The sequence below is a fragment of the Lissotriton helveticus genome, chromosome 6 (assembly GCF_964261635.1).
Source record: "Lissotriton helveticus chromosome 6, aLisHel1.1, whole genome shotgun sequence".
NCBI lineage: Eukaryota > Metazoa > Chordata > Amphibia > Caudata > Salamandridae > Lissotriton > Lissotriton helveticus.
The window spans coordinates 1190512921-1190532720 of record NC_136067.1 but is presented as its reverse complement, the minus strand read 5'-3'; the positions used below and the strand labels follow the sequence as shown (position 1 = coordinate 1190532720).

General features: G+C 46.0%; 1 protein-coding gene across 14 annotated transcripts in view; it reads left to right on the top strand.

The window, feature by feature from the left end:
- Positions 1–19800, top strand: part of PTPRK (protein tyrosine phosphatase receptor type K) — a 1613435-nt gene that overhangs the window by 785942 nt on the left and 807693 nt on the right. For all 14 annotated transcript variants that reach the window (XM_078648913.1, XM_078648910.1, XM_078648911.1 and 11 more), the window contains one exon: positions 3934–4049. In XM_078648913.1, the coding sequence (XP_078505039.1) occupies positions 3934–4049 (116 nt within the window). The remainder of the gene's footprint in view (positions 1–3933; positions 4050–19800) is intronic.

Here is a 19800-nt window from a genome sequence, read left to right as displayed (position 1 = left end):
ATTAGGAGCAGCATACAGCCCAGTCAGCTGCCCCTCAAGCTTCTGCAACCCTTAAGCCTCTGTAGTCTGTTCATAGTGACACACACACCTTGTTGGGAGGCAAGTTCTGACACTTTCTTCTAGGGTGGCAGACCATTACCTTGAGCAAGTGAGTGCCACAGACCATCCAGCGGGGTTATGCCTTACCACTTCTTGATACTCTGCCGCCCTACTCACCATCCTCAGGATGGTTGACAGAGGATCATCTGTTCTTCTTATGGCAGGAATTACAAGCTCTTCTGGCCAAAGGAGCCATAGAAACAATGCACGTACCAGGAGTAGGCCATTGTTGCTATTCCCATTACTTTTTGGTGCCAGAAAAAGACGAAGTAATTTGCCTTACTTTAGACCTTCACCTTCTCAATGCTTTTCTCTGGAAGGAAAATTCAAGATACTCACCTTGACCTAGTTCTTGTCATCCATCGAGCCCAGAGACTGCATGGTGGCGCTTGACCTACATGATGCTTATTTCCACAACCCTGTGCTCCAGGCCCCCAGGCATTATCTGAGGTTCACGGTGTGTTGTGTAGTTCCTATAAATCTATGTAGGATCTGCATGTTCAGACATCAAACTTTGGGACTGGTGTCAAGACGGATTCCAGACACCCCCACCAGATATGTTTGTCTGATATGCACCAGCTAGATCATAGTGCCACTATGAACTCCTCTTACCAAGGAGATGATAGTTTCTGGCAACTATTGAGCATGACAACCCTGACCCCTCGGGGATCGTGGAAACAGTGTAGCACTTTTCTCTTTCATTCGTGCTCACTTTGTCTCGGAGGTACACAGAATAAACGATGGAGGATGCTTTCAATGAGTATTTATTGAACCAGCGTCTTTCTGGAGTGAAATATGTGTGCTGCAAGAACCATAACACAGAAACTCGTATAAACGATTATAAGCACCAAGAAGGTAAATAGATGGTAGAATTCTACCATAGTGCTAAAACAATAGATATATACAGGTTTTTAGATACATGACGTAAATAATACTTACTCCTACGATGCTAACCTTAACTAGATGTATCAAAATGTACCTAGCATGTATGTAGGTGTAGAACCAAGAATCCCCCTAGGATAAAAACTAACCCCATTACTTGATGTGAGCGAATGAAAGAACCAGTCTTGGTCTCGAGATGGACACACCGTGAGGGATGTCAGACTATTGCGTCCTGGGGTGTCTCCGTGCAGGAACTACAGCATCTTGTGTCTGCGCGTCAGCATGGAAGTTTCTCTCCTCTGCCCGCCCCAGCAAAGATCTGGTGTTTATATACCCAATAGGTACTCTCAGTGGTTCTATCTTGATGTGGCATGTCGGCCGAGGAAGACTAAAGGGATGACCCTTATACATAGCTATTATACAGAAGATGGTTGTCATGCTTTGATTCTGAGAATCATCATGTATAATAAATTAGGCTAGTTTTCGGAGAAACCCACACAACATTTATGCAGTACCTAACTAGGTAAAAGGTCAGCACAAACCTGTTCTGTAGTACAATGGCACGGTAAATGTAGGTTTACGGTTAGGTGACTACCCAAGCCTATATTGGGGTACATTATAAATCATAACAGGTGGTCCAGGAGCAATTCTAGTTTGCTAAGCTCCCCTTTGGCCTCAACAGTGACCCTCAGGTGTTCACGAAGGTGATGGTGGAGGTCACAGCTCTCCTCTGGAGGTTGGGGGTTCAAGTTTTCTCTTACTTTGATGACTGGCTTCTGAAGGCTGGCTCACCCCAGACAGTCATCACCCACCTCCAGAATATGGCAAACATCCTACATGGTTGGAGTTAACTGTAAATGTGCCAAAGTCACACCTGTGTCCCTCCCAGATGCTCCCTTTCATCTGAGCCGTCTGCACGCAGTGGAAATTTGCACCTGCATTCCGGGGCAAAGATTGCAGGACATTCAGGCTATGATTCTGATGTTTCAGCCTTGGTTCTGGGTTTCAGTGATGATCACTCTGAGACTTTGGGACTGATGGCTTCTTGCATCCTGCTAGTTAAACACGCCAGGTGGCAAATGCTGTCTCCGCCATGAAATCTGAAGTCCCAGTGGGAACACCAGCAGAGGAATCACTATAATCCCATCCAGATTTCAGTGGAGACAACAAGAGATCTCAATTAGTGGCTACTGGACCGCAATTAGGTCAGTGGCTGACCCCCCCTCTCCCAACCTCACCTAAAGTTGACAGTGGTGACAGATGCCTTGCTGCCGGGTTGGGACAGCCACAGGGGAGAAGTGGAGACCAGAGTCTTTGGGTTTCCGGTGTAGGTTTGGCTCCACATCAACATGTTGGAGATAAGGGCTATCCATTTTGTTGAAAGGCATTCCTGGCACCAATCAAAGGGAGTTTGGTTGAGGTGTTCACAGACAAAACCACTGCCATGTGGTACTGCAACATGCAGGGTGGGGTGGGGTATGTGTCTTTGTACATGGCTAAAAAGCCAAGTAACTTTCCTGGTGGTGCAGCACCTGGCTGGATCTTTGAACGCTAGGGCAAAAAAACTTCACAGTCAATACCTTGCGGAACATGAACAGCGATTAAACCTGGAGGTGGCTCGAGGTTTCTTCTGTAAATGAGGAGCACCTTGGCTAGATCTCTTCACCACTGCAGAGGAAGCACAGTGTCAGCACTTATGCACATTAGGGTTTCAAAGCCGCTCTCACTTGGATGCGCATTCCACTTAGAGTGGGACTGGGGACTACTGTATGCATTCCCTCCGATACCTGTCCTGCCTAGATTATGTTCTGAAGAAGTTCAGGACCTATCTGGCTCAAGTCATCCTTGTGGCTCTGCATTGAGCCCGGAGAGTATGGTATGCCAAACTCTTTAGCATGAGCATTTGTGTTACGATCAGACTCCCCTTTCTAGAGGATCTCCTGTCATAGCAGCAGGTCAGCGTTCTGCACCAGATCCTGCATACCCTCCACCTCTTTGCTTAGAGATTGAGTGGCAGCAGCTGAGCGCCGTTGATCTCCCTCCGGTGGTCATGGGTGTTATTTTGACAGCTAGGTGTCCCTCAGCCAAATCTGTATACACCTGCCTTTGGGACAACTATGTGGCCTGGTGACCTGCCAACCAAATTGAAGCACTTTGTGGCCAGTCGTCCTGAAGTGTTGCTGTTTGTGTTGTCCCTAACGCCTCAGGGGGCGTGTTTTGGGCATGGTAAAAGGGTACCGGTGTGCCCTTTCGGTCTTTTTGCGTTGTTTAAATGACCTGCTATGATACATTTTTCAAAGGGGCTATAAGCATCGTTTTTCTCTTCTCTCTTTATTATGCCCACAGTTGGATTTGAATTTAGCTTTGACTTTTCTCATGTATTCTCCCTGTGAATGTATGCGCAGCTGTGCTCTCAGGTTTCTTACCATCAAGACCGTCTTTTTGCTGGCAATAACCTCGCCAAGGAGGGTGAGCGAGCTTCAGGCCCTCTCTGTTAACCCTCCTTACAGCTCATTCTACCCAGGCAAGCTGGTTCTTCGGACGGTGCCTCTTTTTAGCCAAAGGTGATGACATTTTTTCATACTTGGCTAAGCATCACCTTCCCAACGTTCTTTGCTGTACCAAAACTGCGTTCCCGAAGTATGTAACTTGTTTCTTCAATATTTACTCCTCTTATTATCATTCATTTAGTTGTGTTATTGATTTAACAGAATTTCAGTTAAAATGGTCTGTACCTTTGTCATTCGTTGCTGTGAAAGTTCATGCTTTTATTATGTGCATGTTAAAAGTCCTGTAATAAGTGTATTTATTGCTGATGGGATTCATGAAAAACGTTGCTGCTTTTCTTGCAAAGTTCAACTTTCTATTCTAGAAGTGTATATAAAAATAAAAAGTTATGTTGGTCAAGCTTTCTTTATATAAGGCAAAACACGTTTTTTTCTATGTCTACAGATAAATCTCCACATTTCTTAAGGTTGGGAGATGTGGAAGTAAATGCAGGACAAAATGCCACATTTCAGTGCATTGCTACAGGGAGGGATGCCTTGAAAAATAAATTGTGGCTGCAGGTAAGCACTTTTTATCTGTGATTTAAAAGGGCATGAGTTGTGAAAATATTCACTCCCTACGTTCAGTTTCTCAGTCGCTGGGCTTTCGATGTGTTTAATGTTATGCTTGTTAATGTAGCTCATTGCTACCACTGGATTGCTTCCTTGAAACAATGTCATGGCCGCCCCTTGGAAGGCGAATATGGGTACATTTGTGAATGGGGAAAAATATTGATTAATGAAACCTAAATGTTGGCAGAGTGGGTTTGGAGCTCTGATTTGAACACAGTGGATTCCATGCCATGTATCATAAATGAAGGATGCAGTAGTTAAGGCAGGGAGAGTGGCGTGGAACTCAGTATATATATATATATATATATATATATATATATATATATATATATATATATATATATATCCTACTGGCGGTCGCCAGTAGGTAGTTATAGTTAGGATCGTTTTCCATAGGAAATCCGCAACATTCTATTGGGAATAACTTTGGCGCCGAATGAGGGATCTGCCTGTAATTTTCCTTAACTTTGCCTCGCTGCGCTCCGCTCCTTCCCTGAAAGTTTCGGGGGGATCCGTCAAGCGGGGGCCGAGATTAAAGGGGGGTCCCAAAACGTGTTTTCCCCATGTTAATTTCCATAGGGCGGTTCGACTCACTTTTAGCCCGAACGGCTGAATGGATTACCACCAAACTTGGCAAAATTGTAGGGACTGGTACCCCGATGTGCCTTTGCTATGTCTCAAGATATATGCTCCAGTGGTTTTTATGAAAATTAACTTTGAAAAAATATATATTGGGCTATATATATGTTAGAGCCCAAATGTAGCCCAATGTAGCCCAAAGATGGCCACCAGAGACAAAAAAAAACAAATGTAGCCCAAATATCAGCCAGATGTAGCCCAACTATAGCCCAATGACAGAATGTCCCAGAGTGTTCTAAAGAACAACTAGAGTGCTAACAGTCTTACTTATGACAAAAGTATGGCACACCTGAAGTCATCTTGATTGGAATAAAGTGTTAACACTTAAAACATTTAATTTGCAAAGGAACAAAATAGGGGGTTCATTTTGCCATAGAAATTATGATTAGTGCTGAAGAAAGAAAAATTAGGGCACATTTTGAGTGACTTCTCAAATCCTCTTATATTTCATTAAACAAATTCTGATATGCAGTCTCCCAAGATGGCCACCAGAGACAAAAGAGCCCAAATGTAGCCCAAATATCAGCCAGATGTAGCCCAACTATAGTCCAATGACAGAATGTCCCAAAGTGTTCTAAAGAACAACTAGAACGCTAACAGTCTTACTTATGACCAAAGTATGGCACACCTGAAGTCATCTTGATTGGAATAAAGTGGTAACACTTAATACATTTAATTTGAAAAGGAACAAAATGAGGGGTTTCATTTTGCCATAGAAGTTTTTTATATAGATATATATATTCACTGAAAAAAACATAGGTTTGACACCAGTTATAGTTAGGAATTAGCATTTAAAAAAACCTATTAAATTCACTGAAAAAACCATAGGTTTCACACCAGTTATAGTTAGGTGGAAATTTTACTCGCATAAAACCATTGAAATTCCCACGTTATTCGCAAGTTATAGTGAGTCCAAGAATTTCAATGGTTTTATGCGAGTAAAATTTCCACCTAACTATAACTGGTGTGAAACCTATGGTTTTTTCAGTGAATATACATATATATATATATATATATATATGCGCAGCAGTGCTGCAGAACATTATACATTTTGGTTGCAGATGAGATATGAGCTTGTCTTGCAAAGGTCCACAACACAAGAGTGCGATTGGAGGGGAGGGATAAGGTACAGTGGGGGAGGGGAGATTAATGGGGAAGTACAGAGTGAGAGGGAAGGGGGAAAGTGCAAATAAATTGGGGACTTAGAGGTCCAAACTCCTCCTGGTCACTAGAATCTAATGATGACACACATGACAGAGGGTAGGAAATCAGTCCACGTGTGCAGAGCACTCAGGTAAGGCAACACCTGAAAGGGAACAGTCAAATACCTCAGTCATTGAGGAGTTACCTCTGCGGGCAAGTGCATCTGCAGTCATGTCTTGAGTAAGTCTGAGGTAGTTCACAAGGGGGGCCCAGATATTTTTAGGACGTGAGAGGGCAGACATCAATTCCCAGTACTCCTCTAATAGGTCCTGGCATGTGGCAGCATCAGGGCCGGACTGAGAACCATAACCGGCCCTGGCAAAGTGCTCGGCCGGCCCCCTGGGGGTGCGACCGAGCTCTTTGCCGGGGCCGGTTTTCAGCCGATTTTGATACAGGGCCGATTTTCCAGCTATGCTGCAAAAACGGCCTTGTAACAAAAATGGCCCCCAGGGCCCAAAATCGGCCCCCACCCTTGCGGCGCACCGGGGGATTGCCCGGTGCCCGCAACGGCCAGTCCGGGCCTGGGCAGCATCCCATAGCCACTTGTTCCTTGTGGGTCCCTGCCTCCTGCCCCAATGCAATGCCACACTATGTTTAGCCAGTAGCAACAACATGGCTGTCAGCCTGCGGACATCGAGAGGAACCTCTTTGACGTATTTTAACAGCGGACTACAGGGGAGCCCTCGGGAGAGTGTCCCTTAGTACTAGTTACAGCCGGAAACCGCTCCACCCGGAAATACTCTATCTCAGGGCAGTCCCACGCCAACTGCAGCAATGAAGCGCATGGCTCTGCACAACACACAAAGCGTGCGTCCCATTTACAGCAGGAGTGCAGACATATGATAGAATCTATGTAAGAATTTGAGATGGATCAAGCACAGCCCATAGTTCAGGGACAGGACTTTGGACTGCGAGCAGCCGTAAGTCCATTGCTCCTGGCAACACCAATATCATCCAACCACATCTGGCCGACTGAAGTCTGGTGGACTGGTGCAGCTCTCAGTGTGATAACATAGTTTTGCAGCTTGAGTCCTTTTATGGATTCACATGCTGTGCATTATTCCGCCATCTAGTGATTGGGTCTGGAGTAGTCTTTAAAAAAAATATTAATTGGGTCCCTATCGACCACCATTTGGTGCCAAGTACCCGCCCTGTGTGATGTCATACGCGCCCTGGAGGTCGTTGTGCGTGATAGCCATCTTCAAATTATTTTTTACGCCGTTGGGTCTGGAAGCAAGATGGAAAGCTCCGAAGTTTTTTCAGAAAATCCCCAAAAAAGACAAAACCAAAAAAAGTTCTCGCTAACTTTAACGATAATCGACAACGCAACCAGAGAGAAGAGAAAAACTCCAATTCCGACACTACAGAAGACCTTTAAGGTCCACAAATGGCAAGGTAGGGTCATGGAAAATGCCCCCTTCAAGTTCTGCCCCCAGTGCCATCACAACCATGCTCAACGGGATCCACACAACGTCTGCAACCGTTGCCTGCTCAAGGATCATCAGGACAAGGACTGTGAGGCCTAGGCAACGTTCCTGTTGAAGACACTCAGGACCCACCGAAGGCAGAGAGAGTGCCCACTACGCTACAGTGTTATAGACTGCGAAGAAAACTTTCTTCATGGACCTGGGCTTCTCCAGCGATGATGAGGACCAGGGTGTACCATCAGAATCGACGTACGAGGGGTCTGACATTGAAATTCTTGAAGGAGACTCCGAGAAATCACACGCCCACAAGAAAGTGAGCGATGCAAGGAAGACTGATAAGGTAAGACACTATACACATCCTTCGGAACCCAAGGGCCACAAACACAAGGCGCAACCTAAGGCAGCACGACGCCGAACAAAAAGGCGCTTAAAGGCCAGCCGCGATCCAAGCAACCCCACGGAACTCTACCGAAGGTTACAGAGGAGGGAAAATCGCATAAGACTACGAAACCAAGGGTAGGACACGAACCCTCGAAGAAAAAGGCAACACTGTCAAAACCAGAGGCAGGCGCAAGTAAGAAGAGAAAGTCTCCGGCCTCCGACTCCGAGAGAGCTCTTGAGGTCGAAAGAAAGAGGAAACTACTCCAGGACGAAATGGCGACGCTCCTCCAAAAGAAGGTCAGTCAGTCAAGTAATCTTTATGTTCGAGGCATGTGGGCTGCTGAATTCATATCTGTGAATAGATCGCCGCCTAGTGTTGGGTCCGGATGATTGCACCTTGTTGTCCTGGAAGAGTCTTTGAAGTATCAGGAGATAGGTGACTCCTCCCCTGGACTACAGTGCGCATGGGCATCTTCTCCATCCTCAGATTGTTTTTTCCGCCATTGGGTTCGGATGTTATTCCTATACTTCAAATTCGGAATCGAAACTAAACTTTTCTAGCGGCCAAAAGGCCTTCGACTTCGACGGTATTGTTCTCGCTCGGTACTTCTTGACTCGATCCAGCTTTCCATCTTGACCCGGTCGTCAACGCGGGCCGTTGGGCCTTTTCGACGCCACGTGGGCCTGCTGTCGATGGAAAGGAGCCCGTTCAAAAGGTGCCCACAATGCCACTCCAAGTTCCCGCATACTGACAAACACACAGTATGCAACAAGTGCCTATCGCCAGACCACAAGGAAGAAACCTGCCCAGCCTGTGCCCAATTCCATTCGAAGAAAACCATCCGGATTCAACAGGCCGCTAGGCAAGAGATGCAGCGACAGGCACTGGAACCAGACAACATCTTCGAGGATGAACAAGAACTTCCAGAAGGGGGGAAGATTTGGATCTAGAGATCGTCACCGTCGAGGACCACTCGGACTCCGATGACAAAATACCACCGGGGCAAACCGTGAGTACATTGCCCCCGACACCAATAACCCCGTTACAGAAGGCTCCGATCGAGGCATCGCCTAAAGGCCTTAGCCAAGATCCAAAACATCATTCAGCAGCCCCGCCGTCCGGCTCGGCTCCGAAAACAAAGATTAAGCCTTCAGAGACCCCAGGTCCAGTTAACGTATCCCAAAGAAGGTTCTAGAACCCAAAAAGGTCGTCGACCCGAAGGGCGTCGAACCAAAGAAGGCCGTACAGTCTAAGAGCGTCGACCCGAAGAAGGCCGTCGAGCCAAAGGGCGCCGAACCAAAGAAGGCCGTCAAGCCAAAAAGCGGCGAACCAAAGAAGGCCGTTGAGCCAAAGAAGGCCGCCGACCCAAAGGGCGCCGACCCAAAGAAGGCCGCTGCGCAGAAGGTCGTCGAACCGAAGAAGGTCGCCGACACAGAGGGGGTCGTACCGAAGCCTGTGGCCCAGCCGAAGAAGGTTATCGAGCCAAACAAAGGCACCGACCCAAAGACAAGTGCTCCTAAAAAACCAGTCGATCCGAAAAAAATCGTCAACTCGACAACAGACAGTCAATCTAAAAAACCTGTCGAGCACAGAAAGCGCATCGAACCTAAAGATCCGGTCGATCCGCAATCAGTCGTCGACCCGGACAAAGAGGCCGTGCCGAGAAAAAGCAATAAGGCACCAAAAGTCGTCGAACCAAAAAAGGTTGTCGACCCGAAGGCAACAGTCGATCCAAAAAAGACTAAGCCAAAGAAGTCAGACACATCCACGGACAGTGGAAGAAGAACTCTTCTATCCAGATCTGTCAGAGGATCAGGCAAAAATATATATAAACCCTGAGACTGGTAAAGTCACAATCCTACACAGGAAGAAGAGGCCATTGGAGACAGACTCTCTTTTCCCCATTCCTCTAAAGAAGAAGGACTTTGGGACTTCTCCCTCTAGACCCTTCATTCCTTTCTATCCCACTATGCCTACTACGCCTTTTGCTCCTTACTCTCCTACGCACTCTGGGGACAATGAGGGCGACACAGGGTAAGATCCTCAATATGATTATAACTATCCAGAGGATCGTAACCCTCAAAATGAACCATGGGCAGAGCCGACTGATCCATATGACACGCATCCCATCCCTGACACCTCCTCATACCCAGCAAAGCCGTCACCTACTGACGACACCATTGTCTTCAACCAGCTAATAGATACGGCAGCGCAGTACCACAGCGTAGACATGCACAATGACCCTATAGACGAAGACTTTTTATTTGACACATTCCCTACTTCTGTGAAAAATATCAGAACACTTCCTATGTTGAAAGGGATATTAAAACACGCGCCAGATATATTTAAAGATACAGCCAGGGCACGCGTTATCAATCCCAGGATTGAAAAGAAATATAGAGCGGCCCCTACAGACCCTACTTATATCAGAGGTCAGTTACCATTAGATTCACTAGTAGTGGCTAATGCACGCAAAAGGGCCAACTCACAGACAACAGGAGAAGCTCCACCTCCTGATAAGGAGTCCAAAATACTAGAGGCCTCGGGTAAAAGGGTAGCATCACAGGCCTCCAATTCATGGAGAATTGCAAATACACAAGCTCTACTAGCTCGTTACGACAGAGCAAACTATGACCAGCTTGAAAGTTTAATGCAACACCTGCCTGAGCCTTTCAAAGCCCAAGCTAATGACCTCATACAGGAGGGAAAATTTATTACAAACGCCTCCATTAAATGTGCGCTTGACGCAGCTGACACTGCAGCCAGGTCCATTAACACTAGCGTCTTACTACGAAGACCTGCATGGCTACGTATTTATGGCTTTAAGAATGAGGTACAATCCACCATTCTTAAATAACCAGTCCATCAAGACTTCCTTTTCGGCCCTGCAGTCGACACCATTTTAGACAAAATGAAAAAGGATACAGAAACTGCAAAATCAATGGGTGCTTTGCAGTTTCAACAACACAGAGGTTCCTTTCGACGCTCCTCATACAGAGCAGCTACACGGGGCAATACTTCACAAACCTCATCTACATACAAAAGCAACACCCAAGGTTCCTTTAACAAGAACTCCAACAGAGGAGGTTATAGGGGCAACAATAATAAAGGAATAGCACGTGGAGGTAATAACATCAGAGCCTCCAATGCCGCAAAACAGTGACTTCATCACACTACCTCCAGACCATCTAACACCGGTCGGAGGCAGAATCCAACAATTCCTACCAGTCTGGAACGCAATTACCACAGACAGGTGGGTGAGACAAATTATCCAGTATGGTTATTGCCTAGAACTTACTTCTATTCCACCAAACATACCACCCAGACACCACCCTATGTCCAAAGAACACATCACCCTGCTACAACAAGAGGTGAAATGCATGCTGGAAAAGGGGGCCATAGAGCCAGTCCCTTTCCAACACCAAGGGACAGGAGTATACTCACTATACTTACTTATTCCCAAGAAGGACGGTTCCCTCAGACCAATATTGGACCTCAGACCCCTAAATCAATACATACTGTCGGAGCACTTCCATATGATCACACTACAGCAAGTGCTCCCGTTGCTCCAGCAAGGAGACTTCCTAGCAACATTGGATCTCAAGGATGCGTATTTTTACATACCCATCCATCCAGCTCACAGAAAATATCTCAGGTTCACAATAGAAGGTCAACACTACCAATTAAAAGTTCTCCCCTTCGGGGTAACCACGGCTCCAAGAGTGTTTACAAAATGCTTAGCGACAGTAGCTGCACATCTCAGGAGGCAACACATCCACGTGTTCCCATACCTAGACGATTGGCTAATACAAGCAAAATCGTACGAACAGTGTGCAAGAGACACTTCTCAAACACTTCAGCTGCTACACAGCCTAGGTTTTTCGATAAACTGCCCAAAATCGCATCTACAACCATCCCACACACAACATTATCTGGGAGCTACTATAGATACCTCAGTGGCAAAGGCATATTCAAACTCAGCGAGGATAGCCAGCATGCAGATGCTCATTCGCAAATTTCTGCCACAACACTCTTTGCCAGCTCGAGTCTTCATGCAGCTCATAGGCATGATGGCCTACTGCATATTCATTGTCCCCCATGCCTGACTTCAAATGCGTCCATTGCAAGAATGCCTAGCACGGCAGTGGAACCAAGCTCAAGGACAACTAAAAGGTCTAGTGTTGGTAGACAGTCGCGCTTACAACTCTCTGCAGTGGTGGAACACACAAAACCTTTCCAAGGGGCGACTGTTCCAAGAGCAAGTTCCACAACTAGTACTAACAGCGGACGCATCACTGACAGGTTGGGGAGCCCACCTACTTCAATACACAGTACAAGGGCTCTGGACACTCAAAGAAAAGAAACTGAATATCAACCAACTAGAGTTGCTAGCAATATTCCTAGCCCTAAAAGCATTCCAAAAATACTTGTACAACAAGACAGTGTTGATCCGGACGGACAACATGACAGCCATGTACTATATCCAGAAACAGGGAGGAACACACTCTCCACAGCTGTCCCACTTGGCACAGAGCATATGGAAGTGGGCAATTTCAAAAGACATCTTTCTCCTGGCAGAACACCTCCCAGGGAAAGACAATCAAATAGCGGATCTGCTCAGCAGACACAGCCAACAACTACACGAATGGGAGATACACCCCCAAGTTCTCCAGCCATTCTTCAAACAGTGGGGGCACCCAGAGGTAGACCTGTTTGCCACAAACGAAAACTCAAAATGCTGGTACTTTGCCGCCAGGTTCGCACATCCGTTGTCACAGGGCAATGCGATATGGATGAACTGGTCAAGCAGATTTGCGTACACTTTCCCCCCAGCACCACCGATTCCTCTGGTGGCACGCAAACTGCGGCAACAGTCACTCACACTCATCTTAGTTGCTCCCACATGGGCGAGACAGCCATGGTACACAACGTTCCTGGAGCTTTCAGTAGTTCCTCATCAAAGGCTGCGCCTCGCACCCCATCTTCTAACTCAGAACCATGGAGAAATCAGACACCCAGATCCCAATCAGATGAACCTAGCGATCTGGCTCCTGAAGACTTAGAATTTGGATACCTTAACTTGCCTCCAGACTGCATGAACATCATTAAGGAGGCAAGACGACCAACTACTAGAGCATGCTATGCAGCTAAATGGAAGAGATTTGTTATTTACTGCAACAATAACCAAATCAACCCATTAGATGCTTCCATACAGAACATTATATGTTACCTACTGCATCTTCAAAGATGCAACCTAGCATACTCTTCGATAAGACTACACCTCGCTGCTATAGCAGCATACCTTCAAAACAGGCAACACCTTTCACTGTTTAGAGTACCAGCAATCAAGGCTTTTATGGAGGGTCTTAAAAGGGTGATACCTCCAAGGCACCCACCTTCCCCAGTCGGGAACCTAAATATAGTACTTACCAGACTTATGGGACCTCCTTTCGAACCTCTACACTCCTGCGAATTGCAATTTCTAACATGGAAGGTGGCATTCTTGATTGCCATTACCTCACTCAGGCGAGTTAGCGAGCTACAAGCACTAACAATTCAAGAACCCTTCATGCAAATACATGCTAACAGGGTAGTTCTTAGAACAAACCCTAAGTTTATGCCAAAGGTCATATCCACTTTCCATATTAATCAATCAATAGAACTGCCAGTGTTCTTCCAAAATCCACAGTCAGTAGCTGAAAGAGCCCTACACACACTGGATGTAACGAGAGCTCTGCTTTATTATGTGGATAGAACGAAATCATTTAGAAAAACAAAGCAATTATTTGTTGCTTTTTCACCACAGCATAAAGGGAATCCCATATCAAAGTCAGGAATAGCCAGATGGATAGTTAAATGTATTCATATATGTTATCAAAAGGCTAAACACACTTTAACTGTCCCCCCAAGAACACACTGCGCGACAAATGGGGGCATCCATGGCTTTCCTAGGATATATTCCTCTTGAAGACATATGTAGAGCAGCCACATGGACTACCATACACACTTTCACAAAACACTACTGTGTAGACGTGGAAGCAAAGCAGCAAGCTGCTGTAGGCCAGGCTGTCCTCAAAACTCTTTCAAACTGCTGCAGCTGGCACAGGTAACCACCGCTAGAGGAGATACTGCTATTCAGTCTATGCACAGATATGAATTCAGCAGCCCACATGCCTCGAACGGAATATGCTACCTACCAGTATGCATCTGTTCTAGGCATCTAGGGCTGCTGACATTCATATCGCCCACCCTCCTCCCCGGTGCCTGTTGCAGCTGCAGCATTATCTTTTGCCTGGCCTTCTCTTACTTTACTATCTCCATCTCTGCCACAATGGCGAAAAACAATCTGAGGATGGAGAAGATGCCCATGCGCACTGTAGTCCAGGGGAGGAGTCACCTATCTCGTGATGCTTCGAAGACCCTTCCAGGACAACAAGGTGCAATCATCCGGACCCAACACTGGGCGGGGAATCCATGCACAGATATGAATGTCAGCAGCCCTACATGCCAAGAACAGATGCATACTGGTAAGAAGCATATTCCTTCGGTCGGAAGACCATAAAAGATGCATAGCAGCCGTTCATGACAAATTAAAACTTGAACAAAGAACAATGATTATAAAAATATAAATACATTAAAAAAGTACAGCATAAATACTTGGTAAATTCATAAGTAAATTCCACAAGCTACAAACAGTTATACAAAAAGATCTTCTCCTGCGCCACATAGCATCAATAAAACGGGAGACTGAAAATACAACGGGAGTGGAAGTATTACTTTTCAAAATCCTGAGAGCCTCCTGGTAGGATCTGAACCCCAAGTTTTTACAAAGTTGGATGAGCCAACGATGCCGTATGTTTTTGGAACTAGGGCAAAAAAAGAAAACGTGGGACTCAGACTCCTCTTTGGCTCCACACGCAGGACAATTAATTAATTTAGAAGTAGACCATTTATGGGAGAAGATCCTAAGAGGAAGAGTACCATATCTAAAATGCAGGTCAAATTTCCTCGCTGAGATAGGTAAAATCTCGTCAAGAAAAGGCTCAATTAAATAATCATCTTTGAAAGTAAGGAACTTGACAGTGAGTGGACCCAAGGAAGAATTGCCAAGGGTAGCCAAGATCCTTGACCGACGGTCATGGTTGACTAATTCTGCACGAGACAGTTGCGCGCATACCACAGCTGGGTTAGACCATAGTCCAGGTATGTCCAGTCCCTTACTTTCCCTTTTTACGTCGAACATTCGAGACCTCTTGTATACTTTAGTATACCTCTTGCTTACTTGAATGTGGACACGAGTCAGACGCGCGCTTTTTCAGTGTCAGATTTGTCCTTGTGAGCGCGCTTTTGCTGCTGGCTGTTTGCTGTGAATGTGTGCGAGCGCTTTCGCTTTCTGTTATGTCCTTTCCCGCACCCGTAGCTGTTAAAACACTCTGCCCCTGGCCCACATCAACCACATCGTTTTAATAATCGCTGATGTTGCTCCAGACGTACTTCAAAGACCCTCTTCTGTATTTGGGCATTCTTACCCCCGTGGTTACCGACTCTTGTTTCTTCTAGTTTGTTTAGGGCCGGGACATTAAGTGATTTGCCCAGAATCATGTTATGCTTGAGACTCCCCCAACTCGAACCCGGGTCTCCAGCTTCAAGGTCCGCCGCTCTAGCTTTTAAGCCACATCCTCTTACGTTGCTACTGGTAGCTGCCGACTAGGCCGTGTCGAACACAGAACAGCTTTCCTGTGCGGTCCACAGTCGCTAGTGCAAGAGCGCCTCGAATGAGCTGTGTGTTAGTGCAGCGCTGGCACAGTGGGCATTTAAGAACGAGAGTCTCACACAGTACAACGCTGGAACAATGAGCAATGGCACTATGTTAGTGCAAGGAGATCTACGTTGATGCGAGTGCTGTTGACTAACCGCGACTGCAGATGCGGCAGGCTAGAGCTGTCCGATGATAAATGCCGGTAAAAGAAGCTGTCAACTGTTGTCCTGGGGTGTGATAAAACTGCTCACTATTGTCGTGCTGGCACAAACGTTAAGCATTCGGGACGGGTTGGTACAGTGGACGTGCTCATTCATGGCTTGCTGGAGCTTTTTCAACAGCGCTCTGAAGCACAAGGGGGTTTATTTACAAGCCCTTTTCGCCACTTTTGCGTTATTTTTAACATGGGAAAAGTGACGTATGGGTGGCACAAGGGGCTTGTAAATAAGCCCCAAGGTGCCTAGGCGCTAGCGAGACGCTAGTGCAACGGAGATAGAACACGGCGCACTTCTGACGCATGGAACTGACGGAGTGCTAGATGCTTCGTATTTAGCACAAAGGGCTTTCGAAAAGTTGCAGTGCTCCAATACAGGAGCTTTTGAGTAATACGTGCTGAAAACTGTGAGTGTTTGATTGGTTCAGATGCTCCGTCCATCACCACCCCCTTTTGTACCGCTTTGGCCGCCATAAGTTGGCAGGGTATGCTCAGACGTGAGTCCCTTGCTCACTTTGCCACTGGATTCAAGCAAGCCTGGCTGAAGACGGCTGTAATGCCAGAAACCGGTCCTAGGATGCTTGATTCCGGTCCAGACAAGACATGGCTTGGCAGTTTGGGCTGGACTGTTCCCATGAGGCACAGGGTCAAGGCTGATTTGCATATGGCCATGTCTGAACTGGGGTGGTGTGGAGTGCAAAAAAACGATGGATTTAGGCCCAGATCTCTGTACTGGGGTGAATGTATGACATTGTTCTGCATTCTGTCCATCAACTGTTGTTTTGCATTTGAATTAAAAGGGCAGCAGACACTTTAGGAGTCACCCTTGAGGAAGAAAAAGAAGACACTTGTTTCTTCCTAGAAACTCTAGCCCCTATCAATAAGGACACTCAATACTTGCCAGTGCTATCAAGCATTCTAGCCCAAGGCAAGGAAGCCTTTAAGGAACTTGCCTCAAGCAAGGTTGTGATATCAACAGTCTAGAAAAAAATATAAAGCCTCCTCAAATGACCCTAAATATATCCAAGGGAGCACGGTACCAGACTTCATTATCGTCGCCACGGCCAGAAAAAGAGCTAATGCCATCTCGAACACTGGAAAAGGAAAGTAAGAGAATGATATGGTGGGAAGGAAAATAGAGAAGGAAGCTGTGAAGCAGTGGCGCATCACAAATTCTAATGCCCTACTAAACAGGTATGGATACCAATGATGGGACGGCATAGAGGAGTATAATCAATAAACTCCCCGAAGAGGACAAGAAAAGAGCAATATCCATTGTCCAAGCAGGCAGAAACGTTGCAAATGCCTTAAGTCAGCCCTAGATGCAACAGACTCTGCTAGCAGGCAAATGGGCACAGGCACCATCCTCAGAAGACATGCCAGGCTTCAAGCAGGAGGTTCAAACCTCCATCCTCAATAGACCTTCCACAGGGGACGCACTATTTGGAAAGGAAGTGGATGAATCTCCACAACAAATTAAAAGAGATAATGAGACTGCAAGAGCAAAGGAAGCCTTTCAGCAGAGGGGTGCCTTCAAGAGAGGGGCTTCAACAACAGAAATCCCACAGGAAGAGGTACATTTGGCCAAGGACAACAAATGTCTCCGCAGCAAGGCCAAGGAAATGGACAACAACGAAGCCAACAAACAGGGTTCCCTAGGTTGGCACCAACCACAAAAGCAGCCGTTTCGAGGGAAGAGTATAGGCAGAGGCCAAACCTCTAGACGAAGAGGAAACTGCTCAAATTGACTCCCATACAGAAAAGGAAGCACACAAAACACCAGTGGGGGAAGAATATTTAATTTCTTCCAACAATGGTAAGGGATCACAACAGACAAATGGATATTAAATTTGGTAAAGTACAGGTACTGCATAGAGCTAACAAAACACCACCTGCAAACCCACACAAAATAAGAACAGTTTTAAAACAGAACAGACACAGTTACATTTAAAGATCAAGGATCTACTCCAAAAACATGCAATATAATCGGTACCAAAACAGAAGTGGTTCAAGGGGAACTACTCGCCATACTTCCTAGTCCTCTAACAAGACCTATCACTAAGGCCAATCCTGGACCGAAGGTTCATAAACTGGTTCTTATTGACACAATGCTTAAAAATGCCTACTCCTCAAAAGGTAATCCCTCAAATCCAAAGCGGAGATTACATGGCAACAATAGACCTTAAGGACGCCTACTTACACATCCCTATGAACAAAAAACACAAAGTACCTACGGTTCCTGCACAATAGAACACACTTTCAATTCGAAGTACTTCCTTTTGGGTTAAAGTCAGCACCACGTGTGTGTCTTCACAAAGTGCCTGGCTGCAGTGGCAGCACACCTAAGGAGAGAAGGTATCCACGTCTATCCCTATCTGGACGACTGGCTCATAAGGGCAAGCACAACACAGAAATGCCTCAGCCATGTGCAAAGAGCTATCCACGCGCTGCAATAACTAGGTTTCTCAATATACCACAAAAAATCATCCAGAAAGAGAAAAAAACCTTCCTAGGCGCAAGATTAGACTCAGTGCGCGCTAGCGTACCCTACACAAAAGAGGATGCAAGCTATTCAAAAATAAACAATCGTCTACCAGAGAAGTCAATCTCTGACAGTGAGGAGAGTCATGAAACTAATGGGCATGATGGCATCATGCCTCACACTCTTCCCTCACACTCGCCTCCGTATGCACCCATTCCAGGAATGACTTACCAACAGCTGGTCTCAAGCCACGGGGAGTTGGGAGGATCTAGTGGTTATAACACAAAGGCTGCAAACAGATACATTGATAGGCAAACAATAACACAGGGCGGACCTTTCAGGAACCCAACTCCTTTTGTGACAATCACCACGGATGCATCTCTCAACGAATGGGGAGCACACTTAAATCTGCTGACGGTACGTGGTCATTGGAACGTACAAGAGACTATAAAACACATCAACTACTTAGAGATGAAGTCTTTCTTGCACTAAAAGCATTCCAGAAACGCATTCAAGGGAAGACTGTCCTGATCCAAACGGACAATACCACAACGAAGTTCTACCTCAACAAACAGGGAGGTACAAAATCATTTCTGCTGAGCAAACTAGCACAGGAAATTTGCCAAAGGGCAGTATCTCAGAAAATCAATTTACAGGCAGTGCATCTACCAGGAGTAGACAACACAACAGCGGATCAACTGAGCAGACAAAACAGCTGCGCCCATGAATGGGAATCAAAACAGAAAACAGTTCAGTAGATCTTCAATCTCTGGAGCACACCAGTGAGGGACCTTTTTGCAACAATTTAAGAAATGCCAGTTCTTTGCCTCAACGATTCCTCCCCGCCTGTCAAAAGGGAAAGCAATTTCAATCAACTGGTCAGGAACGTTTGCATACCCTTTTCCACCGATACCCCTAATACAGAAAGTATTAGAAAAGACAAAACAACCAGGGACAAACCTAATTCTTATCGCCCCTCAATGGTCAAGACAGACATAGGACTCAAGTTTGCTAGAACTGTCCAGAGGGAAAATGGTCAAGATCAAAGCAGACTAGGATCTGTTAGCGATGCAACAGGGCCTCATCTTTCACCCAGAACAAACAAAGCTACACCTTGCGGTTTGGCACCTGAATACATAGTTTGGTCACCTCAATCTGCCTCTACAAACAATGGAGATTCTAAAGGAGGCTAGAAAACAATCAACAAAAAAATGGTATGCCGCAAAATGGAAACGATACACCTCCTGGTGTATTTCAAACAATCAAATGAGTTCCGTCAACTCATAAACAGTAATCGCATACCTAACTTATCTTCTAGACAACATCAACTACTCAAGCATAAAGGTGCACCTCGCTGCCATTGTAGCTTACACAAGGGTGAAAGACGTGCAAAAGCTTCTTCACAAGACCTGTTATAAAGAGATTTTTAGAAGGATCAAAAAGAGTTGGCCCACCGAGAGCAGCACCCGTGCCCAAGTGGAGTCTAAATATAGTACTCGCACAACTGATGTCAAAACCCTTTGAGACCGTGCATACAGCAGACCTCAAGCACATTACTCTAAAGACAGCCTTTCTCTTCGCAATTACTTCATTA